The following is an 18,170-nucleotide window of genomic DNA, read 5'->3' on the forward strand; positions in this document are numbered from 1 at the left end:
TTTAAACATTTGTTTCAGTTTTTCATACCAAATTTGAGATTATTCACAAAATTTCAGAGTTTTTTCCAAAACAATTTCCAACATGTTTTTATTTCAACAAAATTTGAACTTAATCTCAAAATTTTTGTTTTATTCTAGTAAATTTTTGACTTCTCAAACTGAAATTTCCAAGTTTCTTTTAGCATTCCTGAAACTAATCTCAAAATTTATTTTTTTCTAGCAACTTTTAAACTTTTCAAACTGATAAATGTTCTAATTTTTTTTTTAATTCTCAGATTAATCTGAAAATTTTGGGGATCTTTCGAGCAAATTTTTCAACTTTTCAAACACAGAAGTTTAAAAATAAATTCTCCAAAATTCCAGAGATTAATCTAAAAATGTAAATATTCTAGCAACTTTTTGACATTTCAAACTCTTGTAATTTTTTAGATAAATTTCAGTTTTTTCTAGCAAATTTTTTGACTTTTCAATTTTAAACTTTTTTTTGCTAGAAAATTTCAGTTTTTTGTTTTTTTCTTGCAGAAATTTTCTCGTCTTTTTTGTTATTCTACTTATCCTGCCCCTAACACGCTGCGGTAGCAGTGGGCTACAGAACAGAATCAAAGTGAAAAAACACCCGGTTTTATAAAATTTATTCGGTTTGCGTAAAGGTTTATGTAGGATAAATAAATCTCGCTTAATGAGATTGATTGTTGTAAACTGCTTTTCTACGAAAACACGATTAAATAAGACTTTGGATATCAGTATCATCCCTTCATGAACAACATAAACAAGGAAAACAAAAACAAGAAGAAAGCAAATACAGATGCAGACAAGAAAACAAACAAAAATACAGTAAAATCTACAGTAACTTTACACAACATGTACAGCATTTTTACCATTTCACAAAACAAAAACTAAAAAAACCGGGTCAAATCAGTGTATAAATTCGCACCGATGGCCACTAGGGGGCGCTTGTTTACTGTTCTAGAGCTATTTTACAATAACAAAGAGGCCGGTTGAAACCAGCAGAGTTTCTGTGGCCTCTGTTTTCAACACTGAACAAGCCTTCATATGAGGAAGAAAAAGAAATGGAGAAGAGGAAGAATCAGATGTGATCAGACAGAAAACCCAAATCAAAATGGTTCTTAAATCTGATGGGAATGACATAATCCCATAACTAAACTGGAAAGTTTCCATAATTTGTTTTTGTAGATTCAGGAAGAATAGTCTGGCATTCAAAGTAATGCTGGTGATTATACAGACATTAAATTATTATTAATTATTCAAATTAGGTGGAATAATTTCCCATCTTCAAAGAAAACCACTTTTTTAAATAAAACTGTTAAACGTTATTGCATAAAGTAAGATATTTCATCTCTATTAAAGTAGTTTTTTTAAGGGAAAAATTCAATTTTTACAGCTGATTTTGTTCTGATGGGTCATGGCTGATATAATTAAAGCTACTGGAACAAATGATTAATTTGCTACTGTCCCTATTCTTCCTCTAACTTCATACCTGAAGGTTTAAAAAACACGGAGCGCTCACGTCTACTTTCATCTGCAGGATGAGGTTGAAAAAGAGAGGAAGTGGAAAACTGGCAGGGATGTGAGTGTGTGTGTGTGTGTGTATGAGCTGCTGTTAGGGCTGGGTTGCATCTTTACACACAGTGGAGACAAAATCTGAAGCTTTTCTCTGTTAAAATATCCCGATCTGCTGAGAAACATCAGAGCGGCTCGGAAACTAATGCTGGATTTCCTAAATATCCTTTCAGATCTGGCTTTTATTTAGTTTTAATTTAAAATTTAAATAAAAATGTCAGTTTTTCTGAGCACATTCTGTTAGTGTGAAGAAAATAAAAAGGTGCAGTTCAGAAAGGCAGCATTCAGTCTCTGTTAAACATATTAAAGATTTAGTTAACACAATTTACTCAAATATAAAGTCCAGCATTTTAGAGCCAGAATGATTAATCGATAATTGAATATTCGTCAACTGAGTAATGGATTAATCGTTAGGAAGTATTCAGTGTAGCTGGAACAGCTGATGACCATGATTGGCTGACACAATTAATCAAATTAATCAATCGATTATAGCAATAATCTATTTTAGAAATCAACTAAGCGTTAAATGGAGCAACACCCTCTCCAGATTATGATGATAGCAAAGGCAATAAATCAAATTAATCACCATTAATCGATTATTGGATTAATGTAGTAATTGCTGAATCGCAGACAGACTCAAAAAAAGGCCAAGAGCTGAAAGAGCAACACACTCAAACGGTACAAAAAAACACATGGTGCAGAAAATAAACGTTTTCAAAACGGCGTTGAGCAACTAGACAGGGTCAACTTTTGGCAACTTTTAGGGTTGATTTGGCAAAATTTTGCCAGTCCATTTTTTTAATTATTCTATATTCCAAACAAGTTTATTAATTTCAACTGCAGTTTAATTTTTAATGCCACAAAAATGTGATATTTTAACAGAGATTTGAACACAAAGCTCAAAGCAACACAACTGAAACTGAAACAGCGGCAAAAGTTTGGCCAAAAAGCTTCAGCGTCTTTAGGAAGACGAGGGAGTGGGTTAGAGTTGGTGCAGCTAAATCCACCCGACACTGATGTGTAGGACAAATATTAATGATATCCCAGCCCTAGCAGCCTCTTTCTGCTGTGTGTGTGTGTGTGTGTGTGTGTGTCTAGTAGGAGTCGGTTTTGTAGCTTTGGTGCGCTTCAGAGGTGAGCTGGGTGGTTTCTGTGGCTGATGACGGCTGCATGACGATGGGATCGCTGCCGTCTAAAAGGAAAACAGAAACAAGAAAAACGTCAACGATTCAAAAAGAATCAGAGTTTATTTGTTATTTGATTAATTTTTATGTTATTTTGTGTTGTTTATGTTGAATGTGCTGATAACAGGAAGAGCAGATGCAGCGAAATGCAACTAATGGAGAAAGAAAGAAGGAAAAAAATAAAAAGAAAGGAAGAAACAAGATAAAGAAAATGAAAAGATAAAAAGAAAGTAAAAAGGGAAAGAAAAGAAAGCTTAGAGGAGGAGCTGCGCCTCAAAGGCGGGGCTAAATCCACCTAGCCATTTTACACAGCTGCATGGTTGCCATGGAGACTAAATAAAATAACCGAAACAACACTCCAGGTATAAAATGGATGTAAATGACAAATCCGGTGACGTAATTTGAGATACTTAGAAACAAATTCTGACTCGTGAAAATGTAATTGAAGATATCTTGAATTATTAACCTTACTAGTCAGAAACTAACTGCAGATATCTTAAATTACCATTCAGGACAGATGTCCAGAATGTGATCACGGACATTCAGAGGAAACAGATTTTATGGTAAGACGGCTTGCCGTAGCGTCCCGGTCCTCACCTCTCTCATCTGCAGTCATCTGGGCCTCCAGGTCCTCAGGGGACACGTAGAACTCGGGCTCCTGGTCCATTGGCGGCCGGGGTTTACATTTACCGCAGCAGCAGTTACAGCAGCAGCACAGGCAACAGCAGCAGTAGCAACCTGTTGCCAGGCAACAGAAGGCGAACAAAGCCTGGGGGGGCAAAGGTCACAACGTGAGAAATCACAACTTATGTCCATCCAAAGCGCTGTTTTTAAAGCCACAAACAAATCCCCAGAAAATCCCCAAAATAATCAGTCAGTTAGAAATAACAAATATTCATCACACTGAAACAATCCAAACAATTGTGTTAAAATAAATGACCTTTAAAGACTTAATTTGAGAAAAGAAAGTTACAAAACAAATCTCAAAAAATGTTCTTGCTACGTTTTCTGACATTCAGCAAATATAAATAATTTTTGTAATTCTAACTGATCAAAAACAAGAAAAGTTTAGTTTGATTTAACTTCTGACAGAAAGGAAAAAAGTCTTTTTATTACCTGTAAATGATGCTTTCTAAATGTAGGCTTTTAATCAAGCGTTAAACTGCAATTCCTTACAAAACTGTGCAGTTTGAATATAAAGTATTTTAAAGAGTTTCAAGCACTTCCCAAACCTTGAAACATCTAATAAAAATTCAAGCATTTTCAAGCACTTTCAGGACCATTTTCAAGGATTCAAAGCCTCCATACAAACCCTGGATATTGTGATTGGGAGGAAAGCGAGCAAAAGAGGCTGGAAAAGGGTTCAGGTTCTCTTCATCTACAATAAAAAACAAACTGCAGTGGGTCACCTTGGCCCACCAGCTGGACAGAACGAAGTAGGTGTTGACGTTCTCCTCTCCGAACTGCTCCGCCACGTAGAGGCCCAGGGAGCCGTACTTGTCGTAGATGTTCTTCTTGGTGGGATCCACCAGGATGGAGTGAGCGTTGTTTATTTCTTTAAACTTTTCAGCCGCGTCCGGGTTGTCCGGGTTTTTGTCGGGGTGAAACTTCAGCGCCAGTTTTCTGCGAGTTAAAAAAATGAAGAAACACATCAGATTTCTGATTCAGGCTGCTTTCACACCTGATAGTTTGGTAGAATCAGTTTGATTGGTGACCAAATTTGTTACATTTTCAGCTGCTGCGGCTCGCTTTCCCACTGCACCAAGTCAAATGACACAAACCCAACCTGTTCCCCTCCTGGCCTGTGGGGGCGCTGCACCAAGAGGAAATGGCTGCACATAAAGGAAACGGCACAAAAATCTCGGAAGACACCAAGCGCAGCTTTCCACAAAAATGGAGTAGCATCACATTTTAGCAGTTGTTCGATTTTCCTTGTCTTTGCTAATGATCATAGTCATTTCTCCTGCTAATGCTAGGCTAACGAGTTTGTTTTGCTTGTATTTACCCAGAAAGCCCTGCGGTCCACTTCCTGCTTTTGGAGCGGACTCTGGTCTACTTGGAGTTCACATATGGATTCAAACCAAACCAGAGTTCACTTCAACCGAACCCAAACCGAGGTTTGTCGGCGGACTGGAGTTTGCTCTTTTTGGCCCGGTTGTGCATTCTCACCTCCACAAAAGAACCAGACTTTCTACACAAACGGACTGGTACCAAAGGATCCTTCACTATTGGCACCTTTATCCCAAACTAGATAAATTATTTTTGTTTTGTTTGGCACTTTAACCAGACCTAGGAACAAGATTCTCACTTTTTATTCATGGCAGAATTGGAAGGAGGCCTAACTGGGTCAGGATGCTCCAGTATTGGTACCAAACATGCCTTCTCCTCTCCTTAACCTTGCATTTAATAAGAATCCCTATGATGTCTCAGGGTTAGTTGCACCACTTCACATGAGTAATGTTCTCCTGTTTGTTTCTGAAATCCCTCTCATAGTCTCCTAATGATGGGACAAAAGGCTGGATGACGTTTAGAAAGCCTGTCTTACAGCTCCCTGCCTCCCTCTAGTGGTAGAAAACATCACAGCAACAGAGGGATTTCCTTCCCGTTTGTTGACATTATTGCACACCTGTAACATTTCTTGATGTCCTCTGTTGTGGCGTTCTTGTCGATTCCGAGGACAACGTAGAGTGATTCTCCTGAAGTGGACAGAGTCCTCTGCCGCTGGTGGTCCATGGCCGCTCTGCTGCTCTCTTCTTCCCTTCTCACTCAGCTTCTCCCTTGAATAGGCAAAAACAAACAGTGGAGGACACATTCAATTTAAAAAATCATATTAAAATATTGAAGGCTGCTGCAGACAGCTACAGAATATCAGCATGCAACCCACCCTGATTTATCCTGCAACTCAGGATAAATAATTAATAAACATCAGAAATATTGATTACTTTGACGATAAATAGGATGGAGAGATCTGCATATTCTTCACCTCAGGCTTTATTAATACAATATTAGAAATATATTAAAAGATACAAATAAACAATTAAATTCCTTTTCTAATGAAGAAAGTAAATGTATTATTGCCTAAAACTCAACAACAGCGTTACGTTAGTGAACACTTGCTTATTTGTACCAAAAGATGCAAAATACCTCAAACATCAACATCTGAAAAGACTTATGAATAATTAATCTAATTAATTGGATAGCAAAAGGTGCGTAATACACTTTTTTCTTTTTTTTTCTTTTTTTTACAGAATTTGAACGATTTGAATCTAACACTGCCACATGGGGAGTTCTGGGTAAAACATATTTACAAAGTTTTTCTTTTTCCATCTTAAATACAAAATGTCTTTATTTTCTTGAAAAGCTTTGGGTTACTGATCTCAGTGTGTTGTTCTCTAGCAAATGTTTCTTTTTTGAGTCTGTTCACTCCAGTTAATCAATTACTACATTTGTAGATTATTATTTGTGATCATCTTTGAAAAGCAGAAGTGGAGCCTCCTGCACAATGGACAAGAATGCAGCAAGTGATTTCTGGATGGTAAGTGTTGAGAACGAAGGAGACGCTGCACAGACTTTTTTAGAAACTCTTCTAATGGTAAAGCGTCTCCTTTCAGCGCTGAAAGTTAATAAAATAAGTAAAGTCTGAATGCTTTTCTTGGCTGATTTTATGCTCCGTGTGTCAATACAAATTATGATTCATCGATTGAGATCCTCGTTCTCAACATAAGTCAACAACAAAACACTTGTCTTTTCCAGCAGCCATTGTTTGGCGCATAAATCCAGTTGACCCAACATTCTGGAGTTCTGCTGGGGTTGCTAGGCAACGGCAGGATTTTTTTGGAAACGACTCATTTCCAGACAATGAAAGAAACATCAACTTAGTGCCAAAAGAACAGCTGGGTGTTTTTTTAAGCTCTTAGTCTTTAGAAGCTGTTGAGACCCAAAAATGTGCAAAATGTGAATTTTATATAAAAATGTCCCCTTTAAAACAAAGAAAAATCTGAAGAAAAACCAAAACCTGTATTCAGATGGAGTCAGAGAGAACTGAACAAGAACCAGCCATCCTCTGAGGAGTCCGTCGTGACGCCATATGGTCAGTACTGAATTGGCCGCCATGCACTTCTTGTGTTACTTCTGGAGATTAACCAGAAGTAACACAATTCTCCGCCCTTCCTTGGCCAGGATTACCCAATGAGGACAATTCATCAGGAGCGGCGGGATTACCGGCACACTGACACCGTTCTGGTGTGTGTGAACGATCACGTCTGACCCGTTCAGGACGCTTCACACAGCGGCCAATCACATTTCACCTGGCCAACGTTTGTCTGTAACTGGGAGACTTTCTACAAACTTTTTACGTCTTAACGCAACTCATTTTCACAGACGGATTAAAATAAAGAAATAAGGGAAACATGTACATATGTTTGAATAAACGGGGAGGTTAAAAAGGTTCAAGTTTGGTTCAGTACGGTTGGATTTGAGATGGACAAACTCCTCTGTCTGGGATGATAAATCAATTAATTGCAATAATAAATTAAAACTACCTCATTAATTCCCTTTTGTCTGATTTATCGTTTCTCTTTTCCTACCAAAAGCTGAATGGTAAAAGTCTTCAGTCTGGTGCTTTGGTCTAAATAATTTACTTCATAATTCATTTTGTTTGTTGTTTCTCTTGTTTTGTTTATTTATTTTGGATGTTTAAAACGTCTTCCAGGTCCAGTGTTAAATGTTCATTAGGATTTAAAGTTTATTTAGAATCAGCAAAGAGACCTCATTGTTATAACCAACATAAAGTAAACACAGCTGCTGTAAACACACAGCAAACTAAACGTCCGCTCTGATTCTGAGCTCCAACTGATCCGTTTCACCTGCAGCTCAAAATGAAAACCAGCATAAAACTGAGGACTGAAGTGTTTTGAAATGCAGAATCAACACAGATAAAAAAATAGTTGGGTTCCTATCCAAACTCATCTAACCTCAGTTTCTGCTTTCAACTGAAGATGACGCAGAATGACTTTCTGTTTGGCTCCTCAGAGATGACAACGAATAAAACGCTGCTACAAAATGATGCAATCAGCAACGATCCATTAGTTTAAAGCAGCACTGAATAGTAAATCAATAATATGATAAACACAAGATCAATTTCAATAGGTAATACATCTAATGGAATATCCAATATCTTCACCTTCACCTTCCATTTATTGCTCACAGGGAATTAAAGTCTGGTGAACTCAACTGACTCACTGTTCTTCGGTTACCTAGCAACGACCTGCTGGGTAACTCCTGGTTACCTAGCAACAGCTTGCTGAATAACTTGTGGAGTTTCATGTTTTGCCACTGAGCCTCATAACAGCTTAAAAATAAAATATAACATGGAGTGAAAACAGGATAAAACAGAACACAGGAAAGGTCACACCACTAGTTTGATAGAATTTCAGGTATTTAAAACAAAAGGCTAATCAATAATTATCAATAATAATGTCCAAAGTGCAGCCTTTGAATTCATTTTGGTGACCAATAATTTAAGAATGGCACGAATTTAGCCATCCAACATTTTTGTAAATTCTTTTAGGATAAAATTTAACGTGGTAAGTTTACTAGAGATGCACAGATATGAAAACTTGGGCCAATATTAATTTTGCTGTTAATGCCAATAATGGTATTTATCGATATTATAAATATTTCTCTGCACATCTCCACACCTTTGAAAAAAAAAAAAAAACCTGACCAGAAACAGACAGCAACAAGATGAAAACAATTATCAGTTGGTCATATTAGCCCAGTTTCACTTATCGGACAGATATGGATATGTTAAAAAATTACTAATATCGGCAGACACCGATGGTAGTGCCGATATATCGTGCATCTCTAAAGTTTATATCTTCTTAAGCGGAAAATGTTAAGTAAAACACAAAGAATTTTTCCTTAGTTAGGCCTTATTTTTATATTTAATAAGTTGTGCCACTGCCATTCAAACGCAGACTTTGGTAGACCCATCCATTTCACTTGGCTAAACAGCAAAGGTTGTAGAAGAAAATCTCAAAGGTAAATAAGTGTATACATTTATGTGAACGTTGTATTTATTGTTTTGTAATTATATTTTTGTGTTGTTAAATGGGGAATAAATACTTTCAGTTTGGGTATTTTGGTCACCACTGGCTTAACATATTATTAATCAGTCATTACTTAAGTAAACTGGTGATTACATTTGAAGCAAAACTAATTTAATTTAAAAGTTCTAATTAATTTAAAATTAAGAGTGCCAGCAAAGCACTTCGTGTTTCACACAGAGATTCATCCTCCGTTGGCTATAAACGGCCAGTCCAATTCATTAGCGGATGGTGAATCGGCACTCTGTCAGCATTCACTCGTTGGTTTTCTTAATGGATGCAGACACGCCAACAGCGCAGCACAAAGGAGGAATGATCTCTACTAAAGCAACCTGGAATGACTGCATATGGATTTACCTTCGTAACCTATTATTCAGAAGACCGCAGGGGAATTTTACTGAGTTAATTTTTAGATCCATGTAAGATCAGCTCAAAGTTTACAGACTTTTAGGATTCTATGTTAGAGGTTTTTTTGTACTTATTGGAGTGTAATAGTATACATTTTATACTATTATGCTTCTTTTAGGTTTGTGTCATTGAGGTTCTGAATTGTTGTGAGATTTTATTGCTCCTGATTCTTTATATTACCAATATTTGTGCAGTTTTGTTTTATAAATGGCTGTAAAACTAAAATGAACTATTAGAGCAACTATTTAGAGCTGCTCTTGGTTTCCTTCTGTCTTTTATTGCAGCATTTACAATGTCAAGTTACAGTTTTTATTGCTGACAGTCGGAAGCTGTTGTTAAACCTCACCCAGGTTCATGTCAGCTGCATGTGACTGATTGGCTTTAACTTTCAGTTTTCACACTCTGGTGATACTTCCTTCAGATCCTACTGGGATATAAACCATTTTCTAACTAGCTGAGGCCATATTTGTACATATGATTTTTGCTTTTTTCTAATAAATTACAAGTTGCAACTAAAGAAACATAATTGCACATTCATTTTGGACTTTAAAATATCTAAAAGGAACTAGGGCTGAAACGATTAATCGGACTGATTGTGATTAATCAATTATTGTAACAATCATCTACTAAGTTAGTAAAGAAATAATCATTAATCCGAACACAGAACAACCATTTGCTAAAAGAACCGTACAGTCAGAGCAACAATTAAGCCAAAACTATAAAAATATTTACATTTTGCATTTAAGATGAAAAGACACTGTCTGTAAACACGTTCTACCACATGTTCTATTTTTGTAAATAAATATCTGATGAAGCACTTATTGGTGTCCAATTTTTAATCAATTTATTATAAAAAGTAACAGATTACACTGCACCCATTAGTTAAGGTAACAACGCCTTAGAATAGCAAAAAATGTTAATAATCAAGCAAAGGAACGTTATGCTATAATGTATGGAGTAAAAGGATTATTTTGTTATTAAAAAATTAACTGACTCATTTCTTCATTTGAATTTTTTTATGTATTTCTAAGACTAATGTGGTTACATTAAAAATAAGCAGAATGTCTCAATTTTTTTATCTGATTAATTGATTAATCGTCAGAATATTTGATAACTCAAATAATCGTTATCTGCTGCTCTAAAAGCAACTAATTGTTTAACTTCAATGTATTTAAAAAATACCTTTAATTAGGACTGTGGTTGGATGAAAAAGAATCCTAAAAAACAAACAATAAAATCTAAAAAACAAAATGTCAAACACTTCCGTTATTTATTCACATGTTCTTGTTCCTCTTAAAAGTGAAATCGAATATTAAAAAGGTGTTTTAAACTCACATACAGGGAAATTTGAACTGCAAGAACTGCACAAAAAATGTACCACAGGTTCCTTGATAGAATCAAATAGAAAATGAAGGGATTGCAAGACAACATCTCCCTTGCCTAAACTCATCAAAGAGAACATGATGTTGGTTATATTTATAGATTCAAAATGGTGGGATGTTGCTTTGATGCATTTTATTAGTCACTTATTCCCATTTATGTCTGATTGGTGAATTTCCAGTGACTGCTACTGAGGGAATAAAGTGTATGTTACATATAACTTATTTTTTTAGCTAATCTGAATATCCTGGATAGCGAAATCTTTCAAAGATAGGAAAATATCTGCAAATCTAAATAAATAACCGGCTTTAAAAAAGTTTTTATTTTAATTCGTGAATTATTTCGATCACGATTCAAACATAATGCGTTAGAAACAAAGTCAGTGACGTCTCCTACTGCTCTGTAGCAGCTGAAAAGGCAAAACATAAAAATAAAAGCCATATTTATCCATCAGCCTAAATGCACCTGTCTCTCCTAACGTTTCAAACACAGACGTCAGCTGAGACATCAAAAGCGCAGAATGTAAATCCAGATTTATCTCCCAACTACTACAGGTTACTACAAGAACTAAACCTGTCATAGTGGAAGTAGCGGTATTCCGAATTGTAGTTATAACTTAACTGAGCAAAGATTTGAGAAGCGAACCAAAAACAGGTTGGTTCCGGAATCAAACTGTGGTTAAAGCGGATAATCTCCAAGCACCGCATCAAACGAAAGCAACCAGCATCCATGTTTGTTAACAGGGGTGTTTAGCTAGTCCATATCCTTGCCTACATTTAGCACTTTGCTCGCTAACTAATCCAAGGGCAGCAAAGCTGGCTAATGTTAGCCCCTTGGGCTAACTCTGTGCGTTTCTTACCTCTTTCTTTCCAACCGGAGTGATTTGGCTGTTGTTATTTTCCTTTTTGAACGAAGCCAACTTGGAGTTTTATTGTTCTCGCATCTCAGTTTTCGCTTCGCTCTCTGCCGCTAAAGCATTCCAAGACAAGGCAGCAGCAGAAAGTACCGCCGAGCTAACGGCTACACCGGGTGGGAGCGACCTGTCAGTCCGTGACAGCGATCCCTAGGAAAACTCCTCCCACATTATGGCAAGCCGTTAGCATCAACAATAATCCGTAAATCCGAAGTTGTGACATTTCAAGTTAGACTTTTTTTGTGTGTGTATTCCTTTTTTATTTATTCAACGTTATGAATGTAAGTCCACGTCAACATAAATCCAAGATAAAAACAACAAACAAAAAAACAACAAAAAAAAACGATAAATGTGCTGTAAAATTGAGGAATTTTGAGGTAAGAAAAGCTCACTTTCTGTGAGAATAAATCTGCTCATTATGATAAAAGTTCTGCATAACAAAATAACAGTTTGTTCAAAACAGTTGTATTACTAGGCTATCACCGTGCATTAGCATGTATGTGAAGCACATTATTTACTCATTAGAACAACTCATAAATGTAAATTATGATAAGGTTTGCCATATTTATGTGCATCTAAGTACACATATATTTGTAAAAAACTTTGAATAATATGGGTTACAACATTTAATTTCCCTTTGGAATCGATGACGTGTTTTTTAAATTGGATTGTATTATTGTTGACGCTAAGGCTTGCCATAAAACTCCGAAATGCGTGCGCATCCACTCACAGCAGGCGCGTCCACGATGAACAGGAAGTTCACTCATTCTACGTAAGTGGCGTAACAGACGCAGCGGAGAGAAAACTTCTGAGATATTTCAAGATTTAGCCGCAATTACTTAAATGTAAGTTTAAAAAAAAAAATAAGTTTGTTATTTTTAAAGGAGTCTTGTGTGTGTGTTTATTTCCTTGAACAACTTAGGTGGTTGTTCTGCACGACTTTGGCCTTTAGTCGTTCATCTGTTTAGCCATGTCATGGGCTAACGTTAGCATAGACAACCAGAACTACACACAGCTAACGACAACTTCGTGGCTTAACTGTTAAAATTTAATTTAGTGAACGCAAACTCACCGCACAAGTTAAAGCAAGGCATTAACTAAATTAAATCATAAGGTGTTAGTCATAAGATAAAACAGAAAACGTTTGACAGATAGCTTTGCAAAGCTAACTTTTACAGCATTGTTCTTTATCTGGAGGGTTAGAAAGTTGTTTATAATTAAAAAGTAATTCTTTGTTCAGTCAAGGATGTGTGTCTAAGATGAGCAATATTTTTCTTTGCAGAAAAAGTACGTAGGATTTTTACTTTTAGTTAGGTTCTGATTGCATTTGAAGAACAACTTTCTTGTAAACAACTTCAACTGGGTCACAACCTGAAATCTGGGTTTTATCAACAACCCCGGCTGTAGAACCCAATATGGCGATCCGCAACTCCCCTCCCCCCCATATGATCCAGCTGTAAAAAACTCACCAATTTAAATTTAACAAATTAATAAAATGTCTAACCAAACACCAAGCTAATGTAATTTGCTATAATTTGTGATGAATATGGGAAAATTAACTGATTTCAGTAGGATTTGGCAGATAACGAGGAAGAGGTGCTCAATTATGGACAGATGTTTGATCAAACATTTTTGATCTCTAATAAAATCTTAGTTATTTAACTTGACCACTTCTTATGAATAAATAATTTTACATTTCTTGTCTTTCTTTTTTTTAACATTTAAAAAAACTACAGTCAGCAGTTTGGACCAAGATGGCAACTGATTCTGTAAAAGACATGACCTCAGAAAACTGACATGTTGTTGCTGTGGCGTTGTTGTTTTTTTCCTCAGTTTGGGAGTAAAGATGTCGTCGGGTGCTCTGTTTCCAAGTCTGGTCAGCGGCTCAAGGGGAAGCTCTAGCAAGTACCTGGTGGAGTTTCGTGCTGGTAAAATGAGCCTGAAGGGGAACACGGTTACGCCCGACAAACGCAAGGGCTTGGTGTACATCCAGCAGTCCGATGACTCCCTGATCCATTTCTGCTGGAAGGACAGAACCACCGGGAACGTTGATGATGTAAGTGAAGATTTTATCCTTAAATTAAGCAAATAATTTAAAAACACATTCAGTGAAATCTGAAATGTTTATTACTTTCATAATGTGATTGGAAATTATTTCACTTAACAGTGCTGTCATATTATGTGTAGATAGTAATGTATTTTCTATTTTAAACTAAATTGAACCAAAATAATTTCCTTACCTTCTCGTTACTTGAGATGTTCTGATGCGTTTTGCTGTGGGTTGGCAAAACATTCATGCTTTGATTCTTCATTTACAAACGTAACGCTTAAAACTGTCCCAGGATTTAATAATTGGTTTTGGGTTTTTTGCAATCAAAATCCCTGATTGTGGTGGTACTCTAGGAATATTAGCAAGGAACTGAGAAATATTTGAGATAGATTTTCTTATTTAAATGTTGCTTTTTATATTTATAACATGATATGAAGTAAAGCAGAGGGAGCAGTGTAGTAGAATGAAGAAATACTGCAGGTTGGAGTTACCATTTCTTAAACCAAATCTTTTTGACAATTTTTGCGTAAAATTTGCAGTAAACTTTATGCAATAGCGAGAATTCAGGCATGATATATTAAATTTTTTTTAACTGAATTTCTGCCCAAAAAATGAAGTGGCTGATATAAATAATAAAGTTATTAAACTATATCTGATTTCTGTCTTTTTGTGCATTAAGAATATTTACAAGGAATTGTAATACAATATTTTTGCGATAAATTTCTTTATTTAAATGTGGTTTCATTGTTGCCACATCACCTGATAAGTAAGGCAGAGGCAGCAGTGAAGTAGAAGAAATACTGCCACCTGCAGGTGGGAGTTAGCATCACATAAACTCAATGTTTTTGACCATTTTTTGCTGAAAGTTTAGAATAAACTCACAATAGCAAAAAAAAAAAAAAATGCTGGGTGATTTTCTGCAAAAACTCAACAGACTAAAGTAAATAATAAAGAAAATCTGATCTTTATCATTTTTGGGCTGATTATGAGGCTTACTTTCCAGTAGAACTAAATCAGAACTGAAATGTCCTGCAGGATCTGATCATCTTCCCTGATGACTGTGAGTTTAAGAGAGTGAACCAGTGCACCACGGGACGCGTCTATGTGCTGAAGTTCAAGGCTGGCTCCAAAAGGCTCTTCTTCTGGATGCAGGTGGGAAGACGCTGCTAATCTGCTGAATGGAAATCTAAGTGGATATAAGACATGATTAACTTCTCAAACTGTCAACTCAGGAGCCCAAAACGGACAAAGATGAGGAGTTCTGCCGTAAGGTGAACGAGTTCCTGAACAACCCTCCCATTCCTGGCGCTCCGGGCAGCGGAGGCGGCAGCGGCCACGAGCTGTCGGCGCTGGGCGGAGAGGGTGGCCTGCAGAACCTGCTGGGAAACATGAGCCACAACCAGCTGATGCAGCTGATCGGTCCGACGGGGCTCGGTGGACTGGGTGAGGCACTCTGAGTAACGCTTTAGCTTTCACTAGCTGTGTCTCTATTAGCCGTAGAATTGCACAAACTGAAATTAAGAAAATAAATTTGCTTAATTTAAAAAAAAAAAAAAAAACCTCCAAGTTTTTTAAATGAAAAGTTTTTGCCCTTGGATGAAGTGGTTTTTCAGCCGTATGGAAATCGATGCGTCACAAAATTGCAATAAAAACACTTTTTTTTTTTTTTCCTTTTTTTTTGTCACTCGCTGAATATCCCAATGGAGTCAGTTTTTTCGGATTTCTTTTCCTTCACCACCATGTTTTATTAGTTTAGTCATCACCAAATGGGGAATCGAGGGAAATGAGTGCCTGCTGAAATTGATGTTGCCATGACGATTGTGATGGGTTATATTGTGCAGGCCTGTTGTAAAGCCTGAATGCTTCATCAGAGCAGCTTTTATAGATTTGTTCTGGTTTGTGTAAGGAGGCCTGGGAGCGTTAGCCGGACCTGGACTGGCGAACCTGCTAGGCAGCGGCGGCCCGCCCGCCAGCAGCTCCTCATCCAGGTAAGACCTCACCTCTGCATTGTCGAGACTTCCTCCTCTAGCGTGACGCTAACTCCCGGTCTCCATGCTAACCTCAGCTCTAGAAGCCAAGCAGCCACGGCCGCCTCTTCATCAGCTGCAGCCCCGAGACTGAGCTCCACCCAAGCACCGGCCACGCCTACGCCTCCTGCCGCCTCCGCTCCTGCCACTACTGCTGCTGCTGCCCCTGCTGCTCCAGGTACAACCACCTTAATTCTGTCTCACTGCAGATCTCGATGCCCAGTTCTGATTAATTAGTAGTTCATGCTACCAATTAATCGGACTTCTGTGTGAACGATTTACGACCCCAAAGCAGCTCCCCGTTTACCAAATTAATAATGGACGCCGCCATCTGTGGATTGATTTTAAATTCATGTTGTTTTCACATGTGAAAGTCTAGTAGTCTCTGTTCAGTTGGGGACAAAACTACCACATTTGCTGCATTTCCTGTTTTAAATCAACCAAATTGACCGTCTCTGTCCTGAACTCCTTGCTGTTTTTTCCCCACTTGCAGCTCCAGCTCAGGCCCCTGTGACGCCGGCCTCCGTTGGAAGCCCTCCTCCTCACCAGCCCATCCAGCTCAGCGACCTGCAGAGCATCCTGGCCAACATGAACGTTCCTGCAGCCGCTGCAGCGGCGCAGGGATCTGCAGGTCAGCAGGCCGTCGGGTTCGCTCTGCTGCTGCAGGGAGACGGAGGACGCTCCAGCTAACGATGTGGTTTGTCTCCTCCAGTGGACCTGGCGAGCGTTTGCACCCCGGAGATGATGGCTCCCATCCTGACCAACCCTGAAGTCCAGCAGAGGCTCCTCCCCTTCCTCCCCAGCGGAGAGAGCCTACTGCAGAGCACCGAAGAGATCCAGAACACCCTGAACTCGCCGCAGTTCCAGCAGGTAGAACCACACCAGGCATGGACGGTTCTTCATCTGTTTGGTTCGGTTCTGACTCTGGTTTCTGTCTGACTTCAGTCCATGAGTATGTTCAGCAGCGCTTTGGCTTCGGGGCAGCTCGGCCCGCTGATGAATCAGTTCGGTCTGTCGGCTGAAGCTGTGGACGCTGCCAACAGGGGAGGTAGGACAAACACACCCCCTTACATCATGGAAAGTTTTATTTTGTAAATTTAAAATAAATTTTAAAATGTTTTATTGTCAGATATTTACTAAATTACAATTTTTTTCCCTTTATAACGGCCTTAATGCGTAGTTATGTGACGTGTCACTTCTGGGATCTTCGTTACTGACCGCCATCTTGGTAGGCAGTTGCTATGGCAACAGTAGAACAAGCTCTTGCCTCATTCATATCTAATTTGTACACAATGCAAGCACATTGTAACTCTGTTTTGACCTCTACCTACCTGTTTAGTACTAAGATAAATATCAGTGACATTAACTGCCAAACTAGCAAAATTAGCTTAGCTAATGTAGCTTTTATCTGATAGCTGAGGCGAACATGTAGTTACTCTGCCAGACAGCAGAACCTTGTTATTCCCACAAAGAGTTCGTACGATCTGTATAAATTTGTTGAAACATTGATTGTATCCATCTGTGGATTTCAAGCCGCAAAGCTCCTCCATTGTGTACGCACTCTTCCTGTTCACTGGCTGGTGAACTGCAGTAGATCGGAGGCAACTCGTCCACATCGTCTGACATGTTTCCATCATCTTTCTCATATGGGTTGATGCTGACGGCAGCCATTTTTTTTTCTGGAAGCCATGGTTCATCTATGCTTTGTGCTGTGCTTGCCTACCAAGATGGCGCTGATCACATCCGGTTCAGACTTGCGGGAACTAGGTATACTCCATCGTACAAACAGATTTTAACTAGTCATTTTCCAAATTGAGCTAATTCCTGCCTTAGCTGCCAAAGGAGCAGGAACTAATATTTAAGGTAAATCTCTGTTTTTAAATCCAACTTAGCTGTGTTTCTATGTGCTTTCTGAAGTATTGCATTAGAAAATGTTGATAGAAACTGCAAAATTAAAATTTCTATGTTTCACGTAGACTGGTTGATTCGCTCTTACCTAGTACATGGAAATACGACTAATTTGCATTTTCTGGGGTCTTTTGCTACATCTTAAAGTTCACATGACGCATTGATGTAGCGGTTAGATCTGAAATTCAGACGGTCTCCACTGCTTTTGGGGCAGGCAGCTCCTTGACGCATTAGTCCATCTATTTTTAAGAAATCTGGTCTTTCTGCATCTCAAACATGTTTCTGTTTCCTCTTCAGACGTGGAAGCGTTTGCCAGAGCTATGCAGGGCAGCAAAGGAGACTCCAAAGAGAAGAAAGAAGATGACGAAGACATGAGTCTAGATTAGAGACCAGCCTGCCAAGTCCCATCGCTCTCTCTACTTTTTGTTTACTTTTCCTCCCACTTCAGCATTGTCTTAAATGTTTTTATATACCAAAGGCAATGTTTCTACACCATGTAGATGTTTCTCTTGCTGCGACTAAGCCTTAAGTTTTCCTTTCTGCGGTTGAAGTACTGTCTGCCGTTGGCTTTTTGGGACTAGATCTTTATTAAAGTACAAACTGAAAAACACT

The 18,170-nt window shown here is 38.0% G+C and overlaps 2 protein-coding genes across 6 annotated transcripts; one reads left to right on the plus strand and one right to left on the minus strand.

The window, feature by feature from the left end:
• Positions 1-545: 545 nt before the first annotated feature.
• Positions 546-11,732, minus strand: LOC103148186 (dnaJ homolog subfamily C member 5-like). 2 transcript variants are annotated; one of them, XM_016679030.1, is made up of 6 exons: positions 11,520-11,732; positions 5,392-5,542; positions 4,175-4,388; positions 3,363-3,534; positions 2,649-2,773; positions 546-1,615 (listed from the first exon to the last, which is right to left on the minus strand). In XM_016679030.1, exons 2-5 carry the CDS (start codon positions 5,496-5,498, stop codon positions 2,676-2,678), a joined length of 591 nt encoding a protein of 196 aa, XP_016534516.1. In that variant the 5' UTR covers positions 5,499-5,542; positions 11,520-11,732; the 3' UTR covers positions 546-1,615; positions 2,649-2,675. The 2 variants fall into 2 exon arrangements, with proteins under 2 accessions (XP_016534516.1, XP_007566901.1); XM_007566839.2 differs by having other exon boundaries at positions 546-2,773.
• LOC103148187 (proteasomal ubiquitin receptor ADRM1-like) lies at positions 8,153-18,168 on the plus strand. 4 transcript variants are annotated; one of them, XM_016679021.1, is made up of 10 exons: positions 8,153-8,171; positions 13,407-13,629; positions 14,659-14,775; positions 14,856-15,066; positions 15,530-15,611; positions 15,689-15,828; positions 16,144-16,281; positions 16,363-16,520; positions 16,596-16,698; positions 17,856-18,168. In XM_016679021.1, exons 2-10 carry the CDS (start codon positions 13,420-13,422, stop codon positions 17,942-17,944), a joined length of 1,248 nt encoding a protein of 415 aa, XP_016534507.1. In that variant the 5' UTR covers positions 8,153-8,171; positions 13,407-13,419; the 3' UTR covers positions 17,945-18,168. The 4 variants fall into 4 exon arrangements, with proteins under 4 accessions (XP_016534507.1, XP_007566902.1, XP_007566904.1 ...); XM_007566840.2 differs by lacking the exon at positions 8,153-8,171 and adding an exon at positions 12,283-12,345; XM_007566842.2 differs by lacking the exon at positions 8,153-8,171 and adding an exon at positions 12,283-12,345 and having other exon boundaries at positions 15,533-15,611.
• Positions 18,169-18,170: the final 2 nt, after the last annotated feature.

Source organism: Poecilia formosa, unplaced genomic scaffold (assembly GCF_000485575.1).
Source record: "Poecilia formosa unplaced genomic scaffold, Poecilia_formosa-5.1.2 Scaffold200, whole genome shotgun sequence".
Taxonomy (NCBI): Eukaryota; Metazoa; Chordata; class Actinopteri; order Cyprinodontiformes; family Poeciliidae; genus Poecilia; species Poecilia formosa.

Excerpts from the sequence above, each read along its gene's own strand:
- LOC103148186 (XM_016679030.1), bottom strand. The coding sequence starts at position 5,498 with ATGGACCACCAGCGGCAGAGGACTCTGTCCACTTCAGGAGAATCACTC. Across the intron at positions 3,535-4,174 it reads TGTCCAGCTGGTGGGCCAAG|GCTTTGTTCGCCTTCTGTTG; the intron begins GTGACCCACTGC and ends TTGCCCCCCCAG. Across the intron at positions 2,774-3,362 it reads GATGACTGCAGATGAGAGAG|ACGGCAGCGATCCCATCGTC; the intron begins GTGAGGACCGGG and ends TTTTCCTTTTAG.
- LOC103148187 (XM_007566840.2), top strand. The coding sequence starts at position 12,284 with ATGCGTGCGCATCCACTCACAGCAGGCGCGTCCACGATGAACAGGAAG. Across the intron at positions 12,346-13,406 it reads AGGAAGTTCACTCATTCTAC|TTTGGGAGTAAAGATGTCGT; the intron begins GTAAGTGGCGTA and ends TTTTTTCCTCAG. Across the intron at positions 14,776-14,855 it reads GGCTCTTCTTCTGGATGCAG|GAGCCCAAAACGGACAAAGA; the intron begins GTGGGAAGACGC and ends CTGTCAACTCAG.